At 38.7% G+C, this 27,774-nt stretch overlaps 1 protein-coding gene across 1 annotated transcript in view; it reads left to right on the top strand.

Moving 5' to 3' along the window:
- adamtsl3 (ADAMTS-like 3) overlaps positions 1-27,774 on the top strand; it is a 175,798-nt gene that overhangs the window by 73,346 nt on the left and 74,678 nt on the right. Inside the window, exons 4-6 of the mRNA XM_026378845.2 lie at positions 16,096-16,223; positions 25,846-25,891; positions 27,032-27,268. Coding sequence (XP_026234630.1) covers positions 16,096-16,223; positions 25,846-25,891; positions 27,032-27,268 — 411 coding nt within the window. The remainder of the gene's footprint in view (positions 1-16,095; positions 16,224-25,845; positions 25,892-27,031; positions 27,269-27,774) is intronic.

The raw sequence follows: 27,774 nt of genomic DNA, 5'->3' as shown, positions 1-27,774 counted from the left end.
CCCCTGCCAGGATACCTTAAAGGTTCGTTCGGACAAGTATGACCGAAGCCAGGCTAGAGCTGATCCAGAGATGCCCAGGTCTGAGAGGGCAGTCATGAGAATCTGATGGTTCACAGTGTCAAAGGCTGCAGATAGATCTAATAGAATAAGGACAGAAGATTTACCTGCAGCTTTTGCCACCCGTAGGGATTCCACAACAGTCAGAAGTGCCGTCTCTGTGGAGTGCCCACTCTTGAAGCCAGACTGATTGACATCAAGGAGGTTATTCTGGGAAAGAAAGTCAGAGAGTTGATTAAAGGCTGCACGTTCCAGAGTCTTGGCCAGGAATGAAAGAAGAGAGACCGGTCTGTAGTTCTCCACAAGGGAGGGATCCAGAGAAGGCTTCTTCAAAAGTGGAGTGATCTGGGCATGCTTGAACGAGGTGGGAAAGGTGCCTGTTGTGAGAGAGGTGTTGATGATCTGTGTAATGGCTGGTATTAGTGTTGGTGCGATAGCTTGAAGAAGAGTAGAGGGGATCGGATCCAGAGAGCAGGTGGTCGGGCGATTGGAGAGGACGAGAGTGGATACATCGTCCTCTGACAGTGTTGAAAAAAAAAAAAAAATATATATATATATATATATACTAGCTACTAAACCCAACCTAGATAAAACCACATCTTGGAAACATGACATGGTACTTTTTTCTCACAGTGTCTGTAATTATTTATTATCTATGGCATTTTGTTACACACTGGAGTGTATGTCTTAATATTCTGTATTAACATCATTATTATTACTTACTTATAATTACTTACTGTAGATTTACATCTTGATTGATTTTGAATTTCCTGAAAATAACAAGACATTTGAGGGTGATCGAAATGAGACAGGTCAAAAAAAAGACAGCAGGGGTCTGCGGTTTGGCTGCACCATGGTAGACAGTCTGGGAATGAGCAATGGCAAGGCATCAATGGAACTGGCTATTATGCGTGTTCATGAGTCTTCAGTACATAAAACATTGAACAAGCAAGAGACAAAACAAGAGTGTCTATGGCAAGTTTGACACTTTGGCACTTCACAGCAATATTTGAAAAATGTTTTGTGGACTAATTAAACTATAGTGAACTATTTTGAAATGAAATTTTATGTTATTCTATAACACACTACTAAAGAGCCACACACGAGACGTCCGAAGAATAAGATTATTATGAGCTAAAGCAGTTCTGCAGGAAGAATGGGCTAAAATTCCTCCTCCTGAATGATGCACATGTCTGATCCACAGCTACAGGAAGAACCTGGTTGTTCTGCATAAAGACATGAAAGAATTTATTTTGTGTTATTATGTTAGAGACATTATATCTTTTAATATTCTTGACTTGGATGAAGATCAGTTCACACTTTATGACATTTATTGCAGAAAAGCATATTCCAAAGGGTTCACATACTTTTTCTTACCACTCTATGCTTTTTTTAATGGCTCGGGGACATTAAGCGCCGGTAACACACAAACTACAAATCCCATAATGTAGCGCAACAGCTGCTTTACCGAACAATAGGCTACCAGCAATCATTCCTGCATCAATCAAGCGTTTGTTGATGTATACAACCCTAATTTCAAATAGTCAAAGCTGGCCCCTAACAATGGCCAAGAGAAAAGTTAATTCTGAAAACAGAGCCTTTCCTTGGTATATGGTATATGGTATATGTTATATGGTATATGGAGTATATGTTTACTGACATTGCTGGTAAACCTGTGTGTCTTATTTGTGGAGCAAATACTGCTGTAATTAAGTAATATAATATAAGAAATAGAATTAAAACACTGTTATTATTTTACCTTTTACTTGAAAAGTAATTTAAATTTTCTTTATAAATGTTTGTTTTTCTGATTTTCTTTTTTGCAGTATGTTTGTCTTTTGAATCTGTATAATGTTTATTTTATTGGAGAGCAAAATATTTTAGGTTATTTTAAGTTTAAGTTTTTTTATTTAGAGATAATATTGTATCCTGTCTGTTTCGATTCATATATATGTTAAAAAAAAAAGGTTTAGTTTTAGTCTGTTCAATAAATGTTTATCCTGTTTGGCCTGGAACCTAAAGTGTGTTTTGGGTTTGGCCCCCTGTGCAATTGAGTATGACACCACTGCAATATGATGTGTTCCTCGATTGCTCTTCCCCACGGCACAACAATGGAGTCTGGTGTCGTGACCTGTTCACTTCACAGTGCAAAGCCTCAGTCTGTATACGGTGTTATCTCAGGGTTTTGCCTTCCATTTGGGCATCAGATTCGAGACAACACATGATAAACCTGAATGACTGCACTTGCGATGAATCACTCTTCATTCGCAGCCCTCTCACATCTCATGTTTTTTAATGGAGCAATATTGTTACAGCCCTTTGAGAGGCTCCTCTACCCATCTCACTGTCTCCCAATGTCTCTCTCTCTCTCACACACACACACACACACACATGCATATAAAGTCAAGTGCTCCAGGTTAATCTCTTCAGGCAGGTAGGAACAGATTGTTTGCTGCTTAGGAACTGAAATATAATTAAAAGTCAATGAAGAGCAAAATTATTTTGCAGGTTGTTTATAATCTGAACAGTGCTTTCCAAAAGGACATAAACAAAGCAGTAAGAACCTCTGTGTGACATTCATTTTAGTGCACAAGACTGTGGTTAAATGAAAAGCTGCGTTCGAGAAGCTGACTTTTTGAAACAGGAGATGTGCTAGCACGAGTGTGGGTGGTACACCTACTCTTACAGCAAGTGCAGAAATGGGGAGCTGGTTGCAGCTTTGTCATATGGACAATAGCTGTTGGGGTTGTTGGGACTTTATAATGTTTTATTTGCATGTGACAAAAGGAGGAATCTTTGTTTTATGTGAGAAGGTAAAAGGAAAAACAATGAAGATTTCGAAGAACAGTGTCTGCAGAGAGTGGTTTAGAGCGATTGAAGAGTTGTCTCTATATACAGATATACATACCAAAAGATATGTGGTTCAAGGTCATTGTCTATTATTAATGTCGGTGATGGAGTCAACAAATGCCTCCTGCTGCTCTAGTAGCTTAAAATGACTTGTTCAAAGTGTATCAGCAAAAAGCTGCTCAGTTTTCCCTAGAGCTGAGAAAGCTCTGTGACTTGGAGCTGTCCTTACAGCCTGACCAAAAATGTCAAACGTCCACAACAAAACTGGTAGAAAATCCACAGCAGCCCGGCCTTTACACAGCGTGCCCATAGATCTCCTTGCCTTATTATTTATCCCTAGCTGTTAGCTCTGTGTAACTAATCTGTCTCATTTAATATGCATCATCCTGCACATCTTTTCACAGTACATTCAACGCTTCAAGCTGAACAGATTGTTGGATGTGGGAACCAAATTATAATTCATGTCTTCAGCGGGGCTGAGCTGAATATCTCTGTCCTCTCACATTCCTCAGTCTCTAGCATAGCTTAGTCAATCTACCTTGTGCCTAATCATTTAAGCTTTTTTTTCTTACTCCCTTTCTTTCATTTTTAATATACATTTGAAGTTTGAAGCTCTCTGCTATCACTTAAAAATTCATCTCTATCCTTTTGTTCTTGATTGCTTCTTCAAGCACAGAACTGACTTTGCAGTCTGACTGTAAGGACATGCTGGATCTTTTCCAATATTGCTGTAGTTTAGATCAGGGGGCAAATCATGTGTTCCTCTAATAATGAATGAAGTCCTGGATGCCTGGAAGTCCTGGAAGTCTTTTCCAATGAAACAGCCTTTTCTGTGTAGCTGGAGGAACTGATTTAGCTCAGTGTGCCACTTTGTCTTGGCTGTGAGCCGTGGGCTTTTTGCTACACATTCTTCCCTTTCAACTGAGTTGCTTAGTGCAAGACTTGGTTAAACTTTCCTTATAAAATATCTCTGGCTAAGTGCTGGTGTTTGCGTTCCCGTGCTGATTGTGCTTGCCTCATGGTTTCTGCAGTGGTCGATTTTATCCCGGTAGACAAGCGTAGAGAGGAACAGCAAGTCTCTGTTCACATGCTGACAGATTTTCTTCCATGGGGGCAGCAAATACAGTGGTGCATGGGGATGTACAAGCTGTGCACCAACCTCACGAATATTAAATGTGAATCAGTTTTGTAATGCAGCCGTGTGGAACATTTAAAAAACAGAACCAAACAAGTCAAACTAATGCAACTAAAAGACAACACACATGCTATTATGTGTTTGTGATCTGTGGATGTATTTACTGTTTCATAATTTCAAAAACAGTTTCCTGTGAGACAGTCAGTTTTTTTAGGACAGTATGTTAAGGGATAGATTCTGTGGTTCAGCCAAGAGTCAGAGTTGTACTCTCCTTGTGGATGATATTTGATATTTCCTGTGGGGATAAACTCAACTGGCCAGTCCCTCGGTTCAGGAAGTCAGAGAGGATTCTAAAGATGCTTCTTTTTACAAAATCTCAAATCCCTGTGCCGATGCTCAGCTCTCACTTCTTCCTTGATTCCGGACTGGAGGAAATGCTGGTCAGCCTCAGCCTTTGAGGCTGCAGAGACACAGCAAGAAACCAGGGATTAAATGTTGATTAGGAAGCAGAAATGTAATTACAGTATTTGTTTAAAGTACTTAATTGGCTGTTTGATTTGTGAGTAATTTATGGCAGAGTGGTAAGAGGATTTAAACTGTAATTTTTATTCAATTGTGTTGCCGGCAACAGCCCAATGAAGATTGTAAGAAATCAAAACTATTGTCTGATATATTTGTTTGAGTTGTATACTGTACGTGCAGGTGTATACCTGCTGCAAACAGTGTGATGAGTCAGACCACAGCTGTCAGTCTCTGGCTTAGCTCTCTGCTTGCTCTGGCAGTGGTGCAACTAAAGAACTAGGACAGAGTGTAACTGTTTGTGCATTTGTGTTTGCATGGCTATCATTGTGAGGACCAGCATCATTTTTAACCTTTGGTGTGAGGACATTTTTACAAAGTGAGGACATTTTAGCTGGTCCTCACACCGAGAAAGGTGTTTAAAGAGCAATTTTTGTGTGTGTGTGTGTGTGTGAATAATGAGCTCCTGTGGCATCTGCATGAGCTTCTTTTATAAAAGGAAAAAACCGTCTGGAAGCAGCTCAGCTTACCAAGTTGATTCAGTACAGTATATTGATGCATTGTTTATTACATAGACAGATCTTCACTTACAAACTTGCTGCTGTGATATTGCTACAAACATTATTTGTTGGCATTCACTCACAGGTACCTGACCACCACAGTGACCCCAACCACTCTCATGAGAACACCTTCCTTCTATTTGCCAGCCCATGCACATTTGTCTGGATCCACCCCTGCTTTTACCTCATGACTTTTAAACATCAGCACTTTTGAATTAATATCATGAGCATTAGGAGGCCCGCAGAATGGGAGAGAGAGATTGCATGTGAAACTGGCACCTGTCCAGCTCACACAGCGCTGACCAGCTCTCGAGAGCCAGTAGCCATCAGCAGCTGCACGTCTGCTACCTACTGTCAAAAAGCAACCCCCTGCTCAGTGCGCTCTGCAGGAGAAGTGATGGCGAAGACCCTCCTGCCAAATAGACACTGGGTTACAAGAAAAATATATTAATGGCATTCTTTCAGTGCTTACAATATGTAAACAAATATTCTTTTTTATTGATTGCTATATTTTCTGTGTTGCAAACTGGCTGTTTCATCCTTCCCTCCAACAGTACATATAATTTGTATTTAGTATCACTTGCTGAGCAGTACTAAAGTGTATAGAGTTACATGCTGTTGTGTTCCAGAAAAGGACCTAGAAGGATAAATACAATTTTGGGCGACTTATAGTTACATTTTCAGGTAGTTTTACTCCACTATAATTCAGAGGTAAATCAACTTTTTAATGCACTAAAGTTGTTAAAGATGTAGATTCCTAATACTAAATATAATCAGCTTAATAATGATGCATTGTAAACTTTATGTTAGTAAATAAAATGGTCAAATCAGCTTTAGATTTACCAGCTGCTGTATTTGTTCCACTATGTGATTATTTCTATAAATAACTAGATCATTTCCCTTGTCATATCTTTCACCTTGTGAAATGTGAAGTGAGTATATAATATATATTGCCTAGTAATTGCCTAGTAGTAATAAATTAAACTGTAATCAGAGTACTTGCATCTTGTAGTTGTAGTACATTTTATAGCATGAACATTTTACAGCATGTACTTGAGCCTGAGCCACATGAGAATTTGAAGTGGTCCTTCCACTTATCGCACATGCGATCATCCATAGTTAAACTATATAATGATTTAAAATTTCCACATCACCAAACCCCAGGGGATGCTACATGTTTTCTGAATAAGTGCTCGGAACAAAAGCCTAAACACAAGAGAGCAGAAAGATAGAGATGATTTTTCATTTGGCCAATTCAAAGTAACTATTTTACACTTCCATCACTGTGTGTCAATATAGCTTTTCCAGAACCATTAAATCTTTTATAGGTTGTTATTATTTGTCCTGTTGCTATATATGATGTCATTGACAAGTCTCATGTGAAGTCAGTATGGGAACGTGTGCACAGCTCACCATATTGGCTGTGCTCAGTAAACACAGCTCTCCCAGGCATGATAAACAGCCAAGACTTGTGTATGAAAGCTGCAGTCTGTTGTTGATCAGGCCCGGTACAGTCGGTTTTTACAGTTGTCATGGCATTTCGAGGCCAGGTCTCCTAGTGTGAAGGTTCTGCTGCAATCAGCCAGGGAGTGAGCTTAATCGTTTATAATGAGTCCAGAGTCCAATCTGCTAGCCATATGAACGAGACAGAACAGGTCAAAGCAGTCCAGCGGATGCTCATTTTATATCTACCCTGCAAGAAAAGGGAAATATATTTATAACTGTGATTACACCATATTCCTTAAAGTGACACTCCAGCATGAGATTCAGGTGAGGACAAAATTCTTGAGGTCATGTCACAGACTTGATGCCCTTAGCTAGCTCGAGGATAACACTTGGCTGGACCAACGGTATATCCACTGACGGAACAGATGTCTGGTGACTGCTAAAACTGTTGGCCGCTGGTGCTGGTGCGTACTTTACAAAATGTATGCCTATGTACCTCTTTTTTCTTCCACACAACATCTTTGCTGAGTAGCAATATTTTTTTCAATGCTGCCACCGTGTGAACACAGTTTGTAATAACATTTGAACCTCTGGCAGCATACTAAAGAACTATTCAGGTAATATACAAATAACAGAACAATGTTACATTCACAAATTAACTAAAAGGACTTTGACAGACAATTTAATGCAATTCAATAAAATAATATACAACCTGTTTACACATAAATTTTAAGACTAGATTGCAGAAATGTTTGAACAACTATACACAATTTCCGTGTGGGATTAATACAATTTTTATAATCTTAAAATATGCAAGTGTGTAGGATGTGAATTAAATGAACATTAAACTATTGCATTAGCAAATATAAATTTACAGAAACATAATGCCATTGAACCAGGAGCGTGACCACATTAAATGTGATGATGTGAACAGCAATGTGTTGGGGGAAGTCTGGGGTAATTTAAGTAGAGTGAACATTTTCAGATAGTGTTTCCTAGAAGAAACCTGGTTTTGCAAAGCTGCCGAAGCCCCTAATCCAATATTCTCTAATTCACTGGCAGAAAGGATTGCAGAAGATAGTTTCAGAAATAATTAAGACATTCAACAAGCACCGAGGAGACAGTATAATGATATATTGTGATATACTATATCACACAGGTCAAGTTTGAAAAAGTTCCTAATACATTTTCATAGCATACAGTAATGACTGGATTTGTAAAGAAAAGAACACCTTCATTTGTTACATTTACATGTTACAGATGAAATTCGTCCTCTGCATTTAACCCATCCCCCTGGGGGGGAGCGTCTTGCTCAAGGACACGCCTGGTGTCTGTGACAGGGTTTGAACCCCAAACCTTCTGTATCTCAGGCCAATGATCTACTCATTGAGCCACCAGGCCGCCTATAGTGCCATATCATAACAAAGGTCACCTCAAGGCACTTTACAGAGTAAGATTTAAGACCTTACAAAATATAACTGGATACAGAATTACATAGAAAACCCCACAATCCCACTTGAGCAAGCACAAGGCGACACAGTGGAAAGGAAAAACTCTCTTTAGAGTAAGAAACCTCCAGCAGCAGGCTCAGGGTGAGTGGAAAGAGGAGAGAGATAAGAACAGCAGGCAACAAAAGACCAACAAGAAACAGCAAAAACACTGGGCTGGTTTGTAGGACCAGTAACTGCACTCTGGAGATATATAGCTCAGAGGTTAGGGATACCTGCAGAAAAGTATGGAGACAGAGAGATATAGAGGAGGAAACACAACTGTTGGAGAGCGAAAAGACAAAGTTAATGGCATTAAAATATGGTATTTGAATGGATAGAGGAGGGCAGAGGAGAGGAGAGAAGATTAGCTCAGTGTATGAAGGGAGGTCCCCCAGCAGATTAATCTATAGCAAGGTTCATATGAACCTAAAGCTTGCTCAAATGGGATTGTTGGGTTTTCTCTATATTTTTTTGTATAAATATTTTCTGTATGGTCTTAAACCTTACACTGTAAAGTGCCTTGAGATAACTTCTGTTGTTGTGAATTGGCGATATACAAATAAAACTGAATTGAATTGAATTGATATGAGATTTCAGATACAGGGGCAAGAAAAACTTTGTGAACCTTTTGGAATTTCATGGTTTTCTGCATTAATTTATCATAAAATGTGCTCTGATCTTCATCTAAGTCACAACAATAGAAAAACACAGTCTGCTTAAAATAATAGTACACAAACATTATATGTTTTCATGTTTTTATTAAACATAACATGTAAATATTCACAGTGCAGGGTGGAAAAAGTATGTGAACCTTTGGACTTAATAATGGTTGACCCTTCTTTGGCAGCAATAATGTCAACCAAACATTTCCTGTAGTTGCAGATCAGACCTGCACAACGATCTGGAGTAATTTTGGACCACTCCTCTTCACAAAACTGTTTCAGTGTAGCAATATTCTTGGGATGTCTGGTCACTCTCTTAAGGTCATGCCACAGCATTTGAATCGGATTAAGATCAGGACTCTGACTGGGCCCCTCCAGAAGGTGTATTTTGTTCTGTTCAAGCTATTCTTTTGTTGAATTACTTGTATGCTTTGGATCATTGTCCTGTTGCATCACCCATCCTCTGCGGAGCTTCAGTTGGCGGACAGGTGGTCTTACGTTTTCCTGCAAAACTTCTTGATAAACTCTGGAATTCATTTTTCCATTAATGACAACAATCCGTCCAGGCCCTGAGGCAGCAAAGCAGCCCCAAATCCTGATGCTCCCTCTGCCATATTTTACAGTGGGGATGAGGTTTGGATGTTGGTGTACTGTGCCTTTTTCTTTCTCCACACATAGTGTTTTTCCAAACAGTTCAATTTTGGTTTCATCTGTCCACAGAATATTTTGCCAGTAGTGCTGTGGAACATCCAGGTGCTCTTTTGCAAACTTCAAACGTGCTGCAATATTTTTTTGGACAGCAATGGCTTCCTCCTTGGTGTCCTCCCATGTACTCAATTCTTGTTTGATGTTTTCCTTATTGTAGATGTGTCAACAAAAATGTTAGCATGTGCCAGAGATTTCTGTAAGTCTTTAGCTGACACTCTATTCTTCTTTACCTCATTCAGCATTCTGCGCTGTGCTCTTGCAGTCATCTTTACAGGACGACCACGCCTAGGGAGAGTAGCAACAGTGCTGAACTTTCTCCATTTGTAGACAGTCTGTCTTACTGTGGACACATGAACATCAAGGCTTTTGGAGATACTTTTGTAACCCTTTCCAGCTTCATGCAAGTCAACAGTTCTTGATCGTAGGTCTTCTGAGAGCTCTTTTCGAGGTATGGTTCACATCAGGCAGTGCTTCTTGAAACCAGTAAACCCAAAATTGGTGTGTGTTTTTAAAGGGCAGGACAGCTTTCAGCAACACATCCAATATCATCACACTGACTGGACTCAAGGTTGGCTTACTCCTGGCTCCAATTAGTTCTTGGAGAAGTCATTAGGCTAGGGGTTCACATACTTTTTCCACCCTGCACTGTGAATGTTTACATGTTATGTTCAATAAAAACATGAAAACATATAATGTTTGTGTACTATTATTTTCAGCAGACTGCGTTTTTGAATTGTGGTGAGTTAGATGAAGATCGGAGCACATTTTATGACCAATTAATGCAGAAAACCATGAAATTCCAAATACCAAAAAGGTTCACAACGTTTTTCTTGCCACTGTATGGCTCATTTTGTAGACACCTGCTGATTTTATGCACTAACAATATGGATGAAAATTAAATCCATAGGCACAGAATTTACCCACCTGCAGTGGAGAATACATTAAAAAGACTTAAGAAGTAATAGATTGTATCCTTCTACACAGTCTTACCTGTAAGGAGTCAAGCAGTTTCTAATCACATCAGACACACTCCTATATCAGTACACAAACTGAGATTAATGCCATTGGCTATTTTTACTCCCCACAAGCTCCTACAACCAAACAAAATGATGCAAGTCTGTTTACTTGCTTGAAACTCTGTAGGAGATGAAGTGTGAAGCAACCTAATAGGATTTCCACTTGTACATGTTTCATGATTTCCAGACAAAGAGGAAATTCTATGATGCAATTGGGAATTATTGGAGGAAAATAAGGAATTAAACAAGCAATAAATGAATTATTGAATCAATAAATGAAGACATGAGTGAATGATACAATATGTTATCATTTAATATCAGGATAGCCTGTAGGTGACGGGTTAGGTGCAGTGTTATGGAGCTTGGAGAGGGAGGGGTAGACGGGTTTGTTTTCAACTCTCATGAAAAGCTACCCTGATATCTAGAACTGGCAATTTGGTCTGTCTGTGAGTATAATCACTGTGATTGGATGTTAATATAAATATTGATTAATCACTATACAAGAAAAAAATGAACCACACCACTATTTACCACTTGTCATTTAGAATTTGCTATAAACTACAATTGGTGAGATTGGTGGAATAAGCAAACACTGAGAGTGCTTGTTTATGGATGGTACATCTGCAGTTCTAGTTCTTCTTCTGTTTTCCCTTTTTGAATGATCGATCCAGCCTACTGCCACCTGCTGGTACAGACAATCTTTTCTTTGTGCTACTTTTTTGCCCAGACCAGGGTTCACAGAAACAACACAGTTACTCTTAGTCATCTCTAGTTCTTTGATGTCAGCTTGGTGTGTCGTGGCCCTTAACTGATTACTTATCATGTTAATATATAATAATCAGTCTCCTAAAAATGTATTATTATAATTAAGATATTACAAATACAATTTTGTGGAGAATGTATTTCAAAAAGCATGTTAACAGTTAACCTAGGGATGCAAATATGTTAACATTTAATATATCAACTAAATGTAAACAGTCAACATATTTTTCTGTCAAAACATCAGCTCTACAACATCCAACTTTTTTTTTTTTCCACAAAAATATCCGATCCCGTCATGACCTTTGACTGGTCCTGCCCCTATCTGTTTATTTTCCCTTATTTTTGTCCTTACACATGTAAATCACCTTCCTCCTCTGCCCCCTGCTTAATTACATCCACCCAGTTCTCCCTCACAGCACTTTCTGACACACATACTCACATGGCAGTCCTGTCCCAGTTGCCTTACTCCTCCCTAGTTGCTGCCACTCAGCTATCAACTCTGTATTTAAATCCCTCAATACCACTCACCAGTGCCAGATTGTTGTGAGAGTCATGCCGAACACTCTCTAGTCACTTTCCCTGTTTGTTACCTGTCTGCCGATCAGAACTGTTGCCTGGGCCTTTCATTCATCTGCCATTCATCAGATTAGTAAGCACCTCTACCTGTCTATCAGCCTGCTGACCCAGTCTGTTTGTTTCTCTGGACGTCACCTTCAACTCTGAGCAATCTGCTACTGGCACATTCCTGTCTTCCTGGAATTTTGTTAAATCCTGGACTTGATTTCCTCAAGTTGCTAAACACATTGTTCTTCAAGTGTCTATTTCCTACTGTTGGAGACATTTTCTCTTTTGGTTATACTTTTGTTACTAATAAACTCTTATTTACTCTGATGTGGGCCCTTCATTTCACAGAACTCCAACATTATTAAAGATCTTAAAGGTTTAACTGGGTTAACGTCCAGGAAAGATTGTGGGTTGGGTTAATAGTCACTTTATACACAATGTCATTATTACAATTTAATCAAAACCGCAAACTTTCTACAACCCTAACTCAAAATGCTTTACATGGTTAAATCCAATCTGTAATCTACTTGTGACTCTGGCTCAAACTCAGGCCTGTGGTTTGTCAAAACTGTGCTTTACACCCCCTTGATTCACTCCAAACACCTCCTTCGACATGCATTCTGTTAAAAAATTTAGCACTTTATATATATATTATATAATATTATATTATATATGATTACATTTGCTACTAAAATGTAATTGTGGTTGCTATTTAACTGCATAGAAAAGTATTTTTCAGGAGGCATGATTCATAATAACACCAGTTCAACATGCAGAGAGAGCTTCTAAGAAAGCTGGATTTCTTTTTTTTTAAGTAAATTGTAATTTTAAAAGAGAAAATAACTGTTAGGTTAAGGTTTAGTCAAAAGACACAAGTTGGGACTTATGATAACTGAATGCGAAGTGCTGTCCACTCACTTCTTTTTGCACATGTCTACACCATAAATTATTTGGTTGTGTAAAGCTGCTTTGCGACAATGACATTTGTTAAAAGCGCTATACAAATAAAGTTGTATTGAATTGACCAACAGAAAAATTAAGATTAATAAAAATAATATAATAATAATAATAGTCACTATAAAAATATACTGTATATGTATGTATATGTAGCAAAATTGTGCTAAAACAGATATATATCTATATATACATATATATATGTATATATGTCCAATTCATGTCATATGGATTTCCAGTGGACACAGATTGCTGATACTGAACTATGCAGAAGTCACACAATAGGCCTAGCTGACCATCCAGGCCAAAAGAGCTTTGGCTGGACAGATTCTCCTCATGCCGATGTTATTGCTGTTGGAGGTCTGTGATGGCGTTTAGCTGGCTGAGCCCGACAACAAAAGGTGGTTTTATCCTATTAGTGGAGTGCAAACGTGTCTAATTCCTCTCTAGCGAATCAGTCTGTCTCATTGAATGCAGCAGGCAGGAAAAAGCTAGTTTCACTGCAGTGCAACAGTCTTAAACACATGCATCGATCCCATCTATGTGGGTACAACAGAACAAGGTTGAAGATTGCCAAGTGTTTCGCTCTGCCAGCTTCAAGGTCAGCCAGTGATCCGGGCCTGGGAGGCAGGGTGAATTGAAACCTGCGGAGGCATGTCAGAAATGTTAATTCTGGTTGACCAGGCATAAATAACATTGTCAGAGGGATTAGAGTTTGTTCCTGTGCTCAGAGTTTCACTGACACGGCAAGAACTGTTTTGGTGGAGGGCCTGCAATACTGCTTCTCCAGGAAAAACACTTTATTGAATTATAAGAATATGTGTTTTGACTATGGGTCCACTAACACATGGGTTGAAGGGCACAATTTAAAAGCACTTTAGAAGGCTCAGTCGTTTGGTTCTCAAACGTATTTTCCATAAATACTTCATTGTGCTACAGTTTCCCTCTTACACACATGCAGCTTCAGTATGAGATTCCTTTTTTGCTCTGGCACCATAGGGTCTGCAGTGACATCACTGACCCAGGGGAAGCCAATTTTCCTATTTTTGGTGACACGCAGCCAGGAAAACTCTCTTTCTTTCCATCTCCCCCTCTTTCAATCAAAGTCTTGCACTGTATCACTCCCCTGCTTTCATCTTAGCTTTTAGCAGAGCAGATAAGATAGGAGAAAGGTTGACATGAAGCTTGGTGGGGCTACTTGCCTGAAATGGATGAGTATATCACAGCACTGTGAGGTAATGCTGATGTTCAGTGGCCACAGAGGGTGGCTCACTTTCATGTTTCAGCAGCTCATTATTACAGAGTGAGACCTGCAGCCGTACCCACTAACTGCTGTACTCTTTTATTCTCTTGAGAGCACTTCCAATGAGCCAACACTATGTGATGCAGTATCCTGTAGCTGGATACAGTGCCAGACATTACTCAGAAAGACCAACCTTTATAGTGATGCTGGGGCAAAAGTCAAAAGATCGGTTTAGGATAGCAGGTAATCGATGTTGTGTCCACATACCTGTCTCCTAATAATGATAACCGCAAAAACAATTACTGTATATTTTTGTATGAAATGTAATCAGGTGGGTTACATTCTGATGCAAACTATTTGTTAATTAATGTGCTACATTAATTAGCCAACGGTAAATTGATGGGTGCACAGAACTGTGAAACTGTAAATCCAAGGTCAAGTCTAGTGACAGATGGATGGCTCTAAAGGTTGTACTGCAAGATTAGATGATTTGGTATTTGCAATTTTGCATAGTCTGTACAAAAATGTATTTGTGTTTGCAGTTTAGTTGAAACATCACTCATTAGGAGATAGTGCCCCTTTTTCATGAATCACAAGCCTTTCCTATTCTTGTTAAAATTCACCTACTGTACCTTTAACCTAATTTTACATTCATGCATTTTCCTAACCGCCTGTCCCTATCCAGGACTTGAACCCTGGTCCTTCTTGCTGTGAGGAGACAGTGTTGACCATCACACCAGGTCTAATTTGTAAAATTAGATTTAAAATCTCCCAGTGAAAACAGCTTTACTGGACTATTTCTCAGAGTTTCAATGTGGTCTCAGATATTTGGACGCCACTGTGAATACTGTATATATCACAAGCTTCATGTGATTTTTCTGTCCACTGTACCCTGAGAATGATTTCGGGGTCTAACATCCTTCCACAGAGCAATAGAAATTATTTGATTGGTTTCACTTAAGTTCATCTTCATAACGAGTCCTCATGCCTACCACAGTTAGTTCCCATTCAGTTGTACAAGTGACTAAATTATCCATAAGTAGTCCATGTGTAATTTAGGTATGTAGGTCCTTCTTTTTTTGTTTGTTTGTTTTGCAACTTATTGTATATTTTGAATTTAAGTCTGCAAAAAACTCTCCTCCTAGACTACTAGATGTCACCTAACTACACTTATCCATTAAACCTCCAACTAGTCTACTGGTATATTTAGGGTTCCACACAATTTGCTTGACAATGTGAATCCTTATGTCTAATTTAAAGAGCATAACTTGTGTTTATCTTTACAAAAAAACATATTCAATTTGTGTGAACCATGCCTCAGTGAGCTTTACAAACTGCTCAAAACACTCTCTGTCCTTAAACACCCCCCCCCCCCCCCCCCCCCCCCCCCGCCCCCTTCCCCCCCTTTACATAGAGCAACAGAGGAGGGATCCCTCGGTCAGGATGCCGGTTTGTCCCAGAAATAAAAACCACATAACAAATGATTATACTACGTAAAGTAAAACCTTATGTGAAAGTGAAAGTGAGAAAGTGAAGTCTTACTATGAGCATTTGTCCAGACATAACCACAAACCTACACATGTCAGTCATCTGTACTGAGTGTGCTTGACATGCTTTGCTTCATCTGTTCCTGAGTTGAGTCAGTATGCAGTTGTCTTTCCTGGGATTTAGTTACTCTTTATCATGTCAATCCAAACCAGACTGAACTGGACTTTCTGAATGTCCCACTAGGCTGTGGCTTTTTTATATTTAAGTTCTATAAATTTTTTACGGTTGTGTATTTTACACACCTTGTTTCAGAGTAGTTTCTTTAAACCTTGCAGCAGGTTCTGTCTTAGTTGGGATTGTTGGTTTTCACACAGCAGTCAAACTTAGATATTGTTGAAAGGAAGTCCATATCTAAGCCTAGAGCAACATACAGTAATCAAAGTGAAAAACTGTTATGACCAAGAGGTCATTTATAATTACTAGAAGAGTTGAGCATTGTGGGAAGATCATTGAAAGGATGATCTATACAATCAGTATCTCTCCTGATACACAGCTAACCAGACCTGTTGTCCAACAGCCACAACCTGATGTACTATAGGGTTAGTAAGTCACATTTTAATTAGTTTTGTGTACTCCTGCAGGCATCCAGGATGACCCGCTCAGATGAAGACAGGGACATTGGTTGGGATGCCTGGGGCTCCTGGAGTGACTGCTCTCGAACCTGTGGTGGAGGAGCCTCATATTCTCTGCGACGCTGCCTCAATGGAGGGTAAGACTCACTGCACATTTAACAGGACACAATATAACAGCACATTTAAAATATCGTAACACTGTGACTGTGTCAGAAACCTGATAATTAAAAAGGAAAAAGAGTTGAGTTGATGAGATTGTGTAATGAATAAAATTGTCAGCTTGTCCGAGCTGCAAATCTACTCTTTCGTACCAAGAAATATTCAATAGACAGATATCCTGCTGAAATCTTCAGTCACCCCTTAAATCAACCATTTAAGACATCATGCTTTATGTATGCAGAGAGAAATCTTGGTGACCATAACTGTCTTGTACATAACTAGTATAACAGTAATAAGTTACAGTTAAAATTTCTTTAATCCAAGTTTATCAAAGCTTCTCAACAGCTAGCATTTTTACCAGAAATAATATAATTGTTCTCTCAGAGTTTATTACTGTGACCTGGTCACACTGATGAGCCTTTTCATTTTAAATAATTGCCGATACGGCATCTGATCTGATACTTTGGGGTATCAGATGAGACTCTATAATTCAATTCAATTGAATTCACTTCTATTTGTATAGCGCCAATTCACAACAGAGGTTATCTCACGGCACTTTACACTGCAAGGTTTAAGACCTTACAGAGAATAATTATACAAAAAATGATATAGAAAACCCAACAATCCCATTTAAGCAAGCTTTAGGCAACAGTGGAGAGGAAAAACTCCCTTTAGAGGAAGAAACCTCCAGCAGAACCAGGCTCATGGTGGGGGGCCATCTGCCTCGACTGGTTGGAATGAGTGGAAAGAGGAGGGAGAAAAGAACAGCAGGCAACAAAAACAACGACAAGCAGCAAGAACATTGAGCAGGTCAACTGGATTCTGTAGATGTACAGCTCCAGGCCGAGGATACCTGCAGAAAAGTACAGAGAGAGGGAGACAGAGAGGAGGAAACACAACTACAGGAGAGAGAAGACACAAAGTTAATGAAATGCAATGGTGGCATTTGAATAAATATAGTAGAAAGGAGAGAGGAGACGAGCTCAGTGAATCAGTAGAGGTCCCCCAGCAGACTAACCTATAGCAGCAGAACTAAGAGATGGTTCAGAGTCACCTGATCCATCTCTAACTATAAGTTATAAAAAAGGAAAGTTTTAAGTCTAGTCTTAAATGTAGAGAGGGTGTCTGCCTCCAGAACCTGAACTGGGAGCTGGTTCCACAGGAGAGGGGCTTGATAGCTAATGGCTCTGCCTCCCATTCTACATTTGGAAACTCTAGGAACCACAAGTAAACCTGCAGTGTTTCTCAGGTGAAAAAAGGCAGTTCTAGACATTTCTTTTATGTATGAAGTGAAGGAGATATCCTGGTCAAAGATAACTCCAATAACTCCTCAGTAAACTATATTTTACAATACAACAGTATCCTACTTAATCTAATACATCAAATACTGATTCAAAAACAGTTTAGAAGTTTCATATTTAGATATGGTATGAGTGAAAGTATCGCTCAGAATATTTGAGTTCTGAAGTTGACAATCACTTAGTAATTGCTCAAATCTGGGAATATGACAACATCACTAAAACTAAGCTAAATTGATGTGAATTTATCAAGAAAGAAAAAGAAAACTATGAAAACTCAGCCAGAGACCACACCATGTCTGGATTGATGGGTTCCTGGGAAGTTAGGGAGACAGTGGCAAAGTTGGGTGTGGTCAGTACCTTCCTCAAACTGATAAATGCGTCAAAGTGTGTGGTTTTCAAATTTCTGCTGTTTTTAAAGCCACAATTGGTCTGTCTGTGCTCTCTGTCAGCCTGTCTCTGCACAGTTGTTTGCTTGTTCAGGAATCATCACAGCCAATCTATTTCAGACTGTGCCCTGTGGCATTGTTCTATAGCCTCCTGGCAACTAATTTGTCTCCATTATTTCTGACAGCAGACTCACTTTCTCACCCATATCACTGCTAAAATGTCTCCCACTTTGAGCATCAAAGTCATGACTAGGAACTTCTCTTCTGCACTCATATAAAACATACATACAGTAAGTATGTACGACAGAACTAAAACTTGTTAATTGGCACCTTGTGATAACAAGGTGATAAGAGGAGCCCTAAAAGATAGATGAAAGAGGAGTAAACACACTATGCATTTTGGCCTTTGGCTTTCTCTAGAGGCAGAATTATAGTTGTGTGTTGTAATATTTAGGCCAGTGTTGCTTTGTGTTTCCTGTGAGTGGAAGTTTTTTTTTTTCCTAAAGGGTTTAGAGTTACCAGTGCTGAGAAAAGGAATTTTATGAGTCCTGGAAGTACATGTCAGCACTCAGTTCAGGTACCTATCCCCCTACTTTTCCATCATAGATGCTTGCTGCAATAAAGCCACGTCACATTCTATTTCAGTCTAAACTCACTCAGCTTATTTGAAGTTTTAAACAGGAAGCTAATCACATACTATAGAATATACAGTGGAAATTTAAAGTCTGTGAACTCTTTAGAATTTTTACTACTTCTTTATAAATATAAGATTTAAGAAATCTAAGTCCTAAAACTAGTAAAGGGAATCCAGTAATTATTAATTATTAAATATTGTGCCCGCCAATTTACAACATAGTTATCTCAAAGCACTTTACAGTGTAAGGTTTAAGACCTTACAGAAAATATTTATACAAAAAATTATAGAGAAAACCCAACAATCCCATTTTAGCAAGCTTTAGGCAACAGTGGAGAGGAAAAACTCTCTTTAGAGGAAGAAACCTCCAGCAGAACCAGGCTCATAGTGGGCGGCCATCTGCCTCGACCGGTTGGGGTGAGTGGAAAGAGAAGAGAGAAAAGAACAGCAGGCAATAAGACAACAACAAGCAGGAAGAACATTGGGCAGGTGAAGTGGATTCTGTAGATGTACAGCTTCAGGCCGAGGATACCTGCAGAAAAGTACAGAGAGAGGGAGACAGAGAGGAGGAAACACAACTAAAAGACTAAAAGAGTGGGGAGAGAGGAGAGGAGCTCAGTTTATCAGTAGAGGTCCCCTAGCAGACTAAAACAGGTCATTGACGTCCCCATTGACCACAATTTAATAATTTTTCAACATTGTTTTTAACGTTGTTTAAAAAGTTGTCTCCTCAACATTCTGTCCTACCAGATGTAAAATCAGATTTCAAAGCTATGCTTTAAACAGCTTCAAACTAAATTCAAGTCTGGAAAATAAACATACATTTTAAAAATACTATCATATAGCAGCATATATTGTAATTCCATACATTACAACAGGAAAAACTGTGATTAATTTTACCTTGCAGTGCAGTCTAACTGTGCCACACAACAATCAAAACGTGGACATAAAGAACTGTTCTATTATCATGAATGAATGTGTCTTACACTGCAAGCTCATCCTTCTGCTTTTGAACCTTTGCTGGTAGTTCACTTCGACCTAAGTTCAGTATTAACTGCCTAATGCAGGTAAAAGTGTTTTTTAAGCACTTTGGATCCTCTGGATTGCAGATGCAAAACAGAACACACAAACACATTGCTTGAGGCAGGTTGGTGAGTGCAACCATTACAGTACTTCTCTTTAGGATGTTGCTGTTTGCAGAGTGAGTCTGATGTAGCATGGAAAAAAAAGGATGGAAAGTTTCCAGTCGAGGTCATTGTGGGCTTTGCTTGCACCGAGCCTGATCAAGGACTGGGTCCTTGAGACTTGAAAATACATAATTTCCACCTTTTTTCAAGCAATATTTAATTTCAAACGTTGAATGGACCATTCAAAGACTGGTTTCTTCAACACCAGAAAATGTAAAAAAAGGGAGTACATTTCTGACATACTTGGTGTGTGTCTACATGCACCAGAGAGTTATAAAAATGTACCAAAATGTCCAAAAAGTGGACCTTGCCTCATATGGGCAGTTTAAACAATGACACAAATGAGACAAAAAGGATTCTTTTAATGTTTAGTGTGGAAAATTATAAAATCTTAAAAAACTGTGTGTTTCAAATGTACAGGATCTTTTTTGGAACCCTTTCCAGTCTGGTGAGCGGCAGCAACTCCTAATCAGAAATTGACTTGGGCCATAACACACCCACACTCAACAATGGTCAAAATCTAAGCAGCAACTTTTAGTGTCTAGTGGATCAGTCTTATAACACTATATAAAACACTTTGCATAATGCATCTGACTAACATCTTCTATTACATCCCCCTGCCTTCTAATATTTATTTATCTCAGTTCTAACATCTTTACTGTAGGTTGGAATCCACCATTTGTTTTGAAAGTTAGCTTAAGGAGAGATAAGATGATCAAGTGTTTTTTAAAACTTTGGAAAGCTGTCTATAGTGCACAGAGGGGAACCCTTTTTCAGTTCATGACTAAACTGAACAAATGCTGTATAAAACAAATGCTAACTCTGACGCCAATATCTACATTTATTTAATGTTTGTATGTATGCATATTACTCATGGGATTGTATGTATGCATAAATGTGTAGGAGTGCATATTATTTATGTGCTTTTTCAACAGGGCATGAACTTTTCTGCAGTGGTAAGAGCTATGAAGTGTGAGGACTTATCCAGAGTACTGTGTGTACAGCATACTGCATTTGTCGCTGTGGGCCTCAGAGGACACTATTGTCTGGCTAAAGTGAAAACATCCAGCTTAATCTCTAACATCCAACTGTTAAACTCTTACACACACACACACACACACACACACACACACACACACACACACACACACACACACACAGAGGCACAGAAACACTGGCTTTCTGTCTGGGTTCAGTGTTTCTTTTGGAGTGGAGTTTGTCTTTGCCTCCTCTGGTGCCAGACTCTCTCTTTCTCCGCTTTAAGGGTCCATTACCTCCGTCTAAGCTAAACCTGTCCTTTTACAGCAACACTTAACATACAGAAAAAAAGGAATCAACACTAATTCATTGCTTAATTTCTGTATTAATTTGTCATAAAGTGTGATCTGATCTTCATCTAATTCAATGACGTACCTAAAATAATAACAAAAAAAAAAATCAGATCTTTTTAGAATGACCATAATAATATCATAATGCTAGTAGAAATAGTATGTGATCCTTTGGAAAAATGACAGGCATTAGCATACCTGGAATTAGTTTGGAGGTGAGGACTAGAGCTACTTTGACTGACCAAAAACCACTCAAACTTTTTGAGTTTGCGCAGCACAAAAAAAGATGCTTATGTGAGCCATACCTCAGCAAAAGAAACTTTAAGGGGATCTATGATCAAGACCAGAGCAAGTCCACAACAGTGTGGCTTCAAAAAAACAAAATCTGCCTTTTGGAGTAGCCAAGTAAGAGCCCAGACCTCAACCCAAAAGAGATGCTATGGAATGACATACTTTATTGATCCCCTTGAGGAAATTGTTGACTTGATGAGAGCCACACACGAGACTTCCAAAAACGATGTGCAGTTCTCATCCACAACGACAGGAAGCGCCTGCTTGATTCCAATACTTTTTCTACCAGCACTGTGATCAGAATTTTTTGTGTTATTATTTCAGGTACATTATAGACTAAGATGAAGATCAGATCACATTTTATGACAAATTAACACAGAAAATCATGAATTTCACACTTTTTCTTGCCACTGTATATGCATTTGTGAAATTAAAAATCAATAGAGTATATTAACATGGTCAACACAACAGCAGAGTGTTAGGGAATGCATACAAAAATGTATGCATAAAAACAATGTGTTTTTCCTTTGTCAAATTGAACTTTGTTGAGTTTCTCTCAGTTGGCACTGGATAGGATCAGTGGGTAAGTTCCTGAAAACCGACATAAACATGATGAATGACTACACTTACACAGAAAAACATGCACATCCAGTAAAATACCTATCCAAGTGCACGTGCACACACACACACACACACACACACACACACACACACACACACACACACACACACACTCCACCTGCAGCACGCATCACCAATCCAGCAGCAGCTATCTCAGCACTTCACTGAGCTCCAGCTGGCAGAGCCCAAAATGTCAAGCTAAACACACACACACACAAAACACAGTGTCGGGATGAACCTGAGCCCTGTGTGAAATGCACCATAGTAGAACGTTCCAATTCTCTGTGACAGCATGGACATGCTGTTAAATCTGTTCCACCTTGTTAGCAACAATAACAACACCTAATCTGTGTGTGTGTATGTTAACTGCCATGAAGTGCGCATTTCTCCTGCCAACTTACAATAACATTAGACTAACCTGGTAGCAGCTTATTTATGCCGGTGTAAAGCAGACCTAGTCTAATCTGTCATTTAGTACAGATAAGGAGCTGAGAACCATGCTGCAGCCACTCAGCACAGACAACAGCAAACCATGGCTCTATTAGTAAACCTAGTAATCATTTCCTTTACACTTTTATACATACAAGTGCACACTTACATGGATAACATGTTTGTGTGTGCACCAGTCTGTGCATTTGTGACCATGGATGTGTTCTCCCAGTCTCTGGGTTTTCAGAGATTTGGAAGGTTAGTCCATTAGTCTTCTACTGAATTCACAACACTGGCATGCCAAAACTGTAGGCCTATTGAAAGTTTTTTTTCTGTACAGGACACAAATACTGTGCTATTATTAGTACTGAGACCCATTTTGTTCCCACACGATATACATACGTACGTTATATATGTATGTTGTACATACATAGGTATTTCTACAAATATATCTTTGATGTCTTATTTATTGATAGTTTCATCAATATGTAGAGCACATTCTCTAAAAGACACAAATGACAGGAAGGTTGTGTGTTTAGTGTCAAGTTGGACTGATTTCAAAAGCATTCTGAATATGTTAGCTATGCCTTTGATAGTGCATTAGAGACCATTCTAATGCATATAGTCTTTCACCATGAAATGTACAGCTGCTAAAATAAAAAAGGCTTGTGTCTGGTGGCTTTTTGAGTTGCTGAAATCTATCAGGAGACAAATGCAAAGAAGAAAATAATAAAATTACTATTACTAGTAAAAGTACTTTTTCTTCTTAGACATTTAGAGCGGCCATAATTTAGGCACTTCAAGCAATTAAGGCAGTAATAAAATGTCTATCATTATCTGGGTATAATGATTGTGGGCTGTTCCAGACAAAAGGTGAACCAACATGGCCATATCTTTGGTCACGGTTAAGCTCTTTCACCATCACTCAGTATGATGTGTTCAAAGCAGAAAAAGACAAGAAGACTAAGGAGAAGAAAAAAGCTGCACAACTCTACAAATTGTGAGGCACTATTCTGGACTACAGCATTTGTGAAGGATTTAATTAATGAACTGCTTCAGGCTTATACACAGTGGGATTTTGGAGCACACTGCTTATATAAAAACAAGAAAGAAAGAAATAACTTGCTATTTAAAAATTGAAATATAAGTAATGAAAACACAATTAATGCTCTTTCTCTGTAAAGTACCAGAAACTCAGGTTTTTGTCAGTAGACTGTAAATATTAGACAGAAATTTTGCACACTGGAAAAATGTATATTCGTAAATTTTCTATAAGCCAGTGTCAGTTTGACTTTTTATTACATTATTTATTTATTTATTTTTGTTTATTATTCTGTAGCAGCTATGTATATTGTAGTGCAAACAGTAATCCGTAATTAGTGCCATGTTCGTGCACTCTGTTCTGTTGCTTACAATGGCAAAAAAAATTTGTGAACCTTTTGAAATTTCATGGTTTTCTGCATTAATTCATAAAATGTGCTCTGATCTTCATCTAACTCACAACAACACAAAAACACAGTCTGCTTAAAATTATAGTACACATTACTCCAGATCGTTGTGCAGGTCTGATCTGCAACTACAGGAAACGTTTGGTTAAGGTTATTGCTGGGTCAACCAGTTATTAAGTCCAAAGATTCACATACTTTTTCCACCCTGCACTGTGAATGTTTACATGTTATGTTTAATAAAAGCATAAAAACATATAATGTTTGTGTACTATTATTTTAAGCAGATTGTGTTTTTCTACTGTTGTGAGTTAGATTAAGATCAGAGCACATTTTATGACAAATTAATGCAGAAAACCATGAAATTCCAAAAGGTTCACAAAGTTTTTCTTGCCACTGTATCTATTGTGGTACATCATCCTGTACATTCACCAGTAAACCCTAACCCTCTGTTTGGTATGCAGGTGTGACTACGTAGTTCAGGTACTGAGATATAACATCCCGTGTCATTACATTCTTTCTGTTTTGTTTATTGCTCATTGACTCCGGTGTAGACCTGCATTGTAGTTGGACCGTTCCATATGTTTTTAAGGACAAGGTTTGGTAAAAAAAGTAAAAGAAATGTCATGTGGGTTGTCCTGTGCAGTCATTACAACAAGAATTTCCCTGTTAGCAAAGAGGCTAACAATATATGTCCATGAATACTTAAAAAGCAATACTTTATGTCAATCTATTTTACAGCGTATAGCGTATTCTTATTTTATATCTCAATTTTTAATCTATGCTATATGACTGCTACAAGTTGAAATCTGCCTTAGGCTTAATAATATCACTCCCATTGCTGCATTGCTGTCCCAGAGGAAATAAAAGTCTTAAAGTACAGTAACAAGAGAACATGTGCTGACTCCTGGGAGGTTTGTATCTACACCAGGCATGTGTTCACCTATGCATTATAAGCTGTATGTTGGCAAACAGTACACCAGCCAACGAGGCTACAGAAAAATATTAGAAAAGAGAAAATTGGGTGTAGCAATGTGACATCCAACAAATCCATAGCCCATTGGCTAAAAAAAGTATCATTGTGGTGGCACGAGCCACAGCTAGCTATAAGTGTGAAGAGGTGTAGGTATGAAGTGTGCTGAGGAGAGTTTTGAAAGCCTGAGTACACACACACATTTTTGTATGACAGTCAGTGTGAGGGCAACCATTGACATAATGTACTCTCTATCCCCCTACAGTCACGTAGGCCATGCTAATATACTTAGTTTCATTTTTTTTTTTTTTTTTTTTTTTTTTTACATGTACTGCTTTAACCTAAGCCTAAAACCTAGTCTTAAAATCAAAATTCCTCTTTAAACACCCTTGTCATTGTGAAGTCCAGCTAAAATGTCCTCAGTTCAATGGTTATAAATTCATGCTGGTCCTCACAATGATAGCTATACAAACACACTAAAAACAGGCTCAGAATAATTCGAAAACACTAAACATAAAATAAGCCAAGATGGAGACACAATGCTTGACTCTTAGAAAATAAAAATATATAGCTTGTGTATTCAAATGTAGCAGGTAACTGCAGGTAACTGGCAGTCCACTCAAATCTCAAAAAGAAAAGAAAACACTAAGTGGTTTCCCCTAGAGATTTGAGAAACCCCACAGCTGGGACAACTGTCACCAACTAAATACAGCAAGATTAATGACTTTTTTGTGGTGTTAATAATTTCTCAGTGATATGCCTTCTGGTAGGAGTGTCCTGTTACTCCTCACACCTCCCTGTCAGAGGTTAAAATGCAAGAAATGTTCACTGTGAACTCTGGTAGAAATTTAATAATAATAATAATAATAATAATAATAATAATCAAACACTAAAACCAAAAGGGATTCTTATCTACTTTCTCAAAATCACAATTCTCTCAGCACCTGTTTGTTTGCAATAGTGCTGATATATTTATTTTTTTATTTGTTTTACCTTGCTTTGCAGAAACTGTGATGGCAAAAACATCCGCTACAAAACCTGCAGCAACTTGGTGAGTTTCACATATACATCTCTAAGAATGGCCAGTTTGTTTGCTATCATGCTATACGATGGTCAGTTGTGAGTGTTTATTATGCCCATTAGTTTATTGTTATAGAATTCAGATGAAGGTAGGATGGGGAATTGAGACTGGGTTCAGATTGGATAAAATTCAGACTGTCTGTGTACTGTATCTCAAAGTAATTATTTAGTGTTGATTTTAAAGGCAAAGAACATGAAATTCAGGACTCTCAACTCAGGTCATACCACAAATATGTGCGGTAGGTAGTTTGGGTGCCAGGTAGGGAAATAAAGGACATATCAATTTATCTGCCATAAGAAATGATATGAGTGAATAACCCCTCCAGCCATCTATTGTAAACTATCAACTGTTGTCATTTGATCCATTAGGGACCAATAACCACAACCACCTCATGATGGAACTGCACTTTCCCAAACCGCAGAAACACATTCACCCAGTTGAAACAACTTTCCTAAACCATATTTAATCAGAGGAAGAGAAGTCTTGTTTCTCCACTGCACTACTGAAGCACTTTACTCTGGATTCTTTGTAGATTCAATCATATCCAGTAGGAAATGTTCCCAGGATAATATTTATCCCATCTCCCACTTTCACACATGGAGGTTAGGTCTGCCTGAACAGAGGTCTCTGTTTAGAGGGCTCCATGGTTCTAGATCCAGGTTTCTGAATGACATGTAGATTGGCAGAGTGTGACTGAGTGAAGCCAATGTGTTCAGTTCTTAGTCAGGGGACAACAGGACAGAATTATTGGCTTCCAGAAGTCTGACAGTTGTCACCTAGAGAGACAATTATCTTAAAATACATTAATCTTATTTATGTCAGCTTTCAGTCCTAAAAAGCTTGCAGGTGTTAAGCTGTTGACAGCATTAGCTCCACTGTCATGGTCAGAGAAGCTGGATGTTTTCCACCTCAAACTTTTAAAAACAAACCAAGAGAATTGTCAGGAAAATTGCATTTCTGACTTCATTATTGAACACTCATTCATAGTCACGATTACCATATATGCTGGACAAGTGAGAAGTGGGGAACAATTTGAACATTAACATGACACTGAAATGAACTATAATGATCTACTTTGTCAACAACTGTCCCTGTCCCTCCTCTCCTTAGGACTGCCCTACGGAGTCAGGGGATTTCCGGGCCCAGCAGTGTTCAGCCCACAATGATATTAAGTACCAGGGTGTCACCTATGAGTGGGTCCCAGCACCTTATGACCCCTCTGCACCTTGTGCCCTAAAGTGTCAGTCTAAAGGCAGAAGTCTAACCGTTGAACTGGCCCCCAAAGTGCTGGATGGGACACGATGCCGGGCTGATGCCTTTGACATGTGCATCAGCGGAGTTTGTCAGGTAAGGGGTTGTAATAACATTTAGAGTGTGTTAAATCACACACACCGGATTGAAAGGAAATTCCAGCAGTGGGACAGGAAATGACATTAAAAAGAGTAAAGACAACTTTCTGACCATTGATTCCTGGGGTAGAGGCTCAAGCATGGCTGATAAAGCTTGGCTCACACTTCATGTATAGTTGAATACGTCTACTTTGTGGATGTAAAACCTGCTCTCCGTGCCCTATATTGTTTGATATCTTATTTAATAATAGTGAGTTGTAGAATTGCTAAAAATATCTGCTGTCCACTGTAAGAAAAGGTCAATGAAAGAGCAATCACACACTTACTATACATGTAAAGAGGATATTTACAGTTTATATACTTATATGAACGAGTATGATTAGGGAGGAATTCAAGTTAAGTCCAGGTGCTACCATGAAGATCGGGCCATAGGATAGACAAACGATAGAAAGAATGTGAGAAGAGGGAAAGGTAGAGCCTCTCTACAAAAAAAAAAAAAAAAAC

This window comes from Anabas testudineus, chromosome 3 (assembly GCF_900324465.2).
Source record: "Anabas testudineus chromosome 3, fAnaTes1.2, whole genome shotgun sequence".
In the NCBI taxonomy this organism is placed as follows: domain Eukaryota; kingdom Metazoa; phylum Chordata; class Actinopteri; order Anabantiformes; family Anabantidae; genus Anabas; species Anabas testudineus.
Note: the sequence above shows the minus strand (reverse complement) of the source record. Positions and strands in the feature narration are given on the sequence as shown.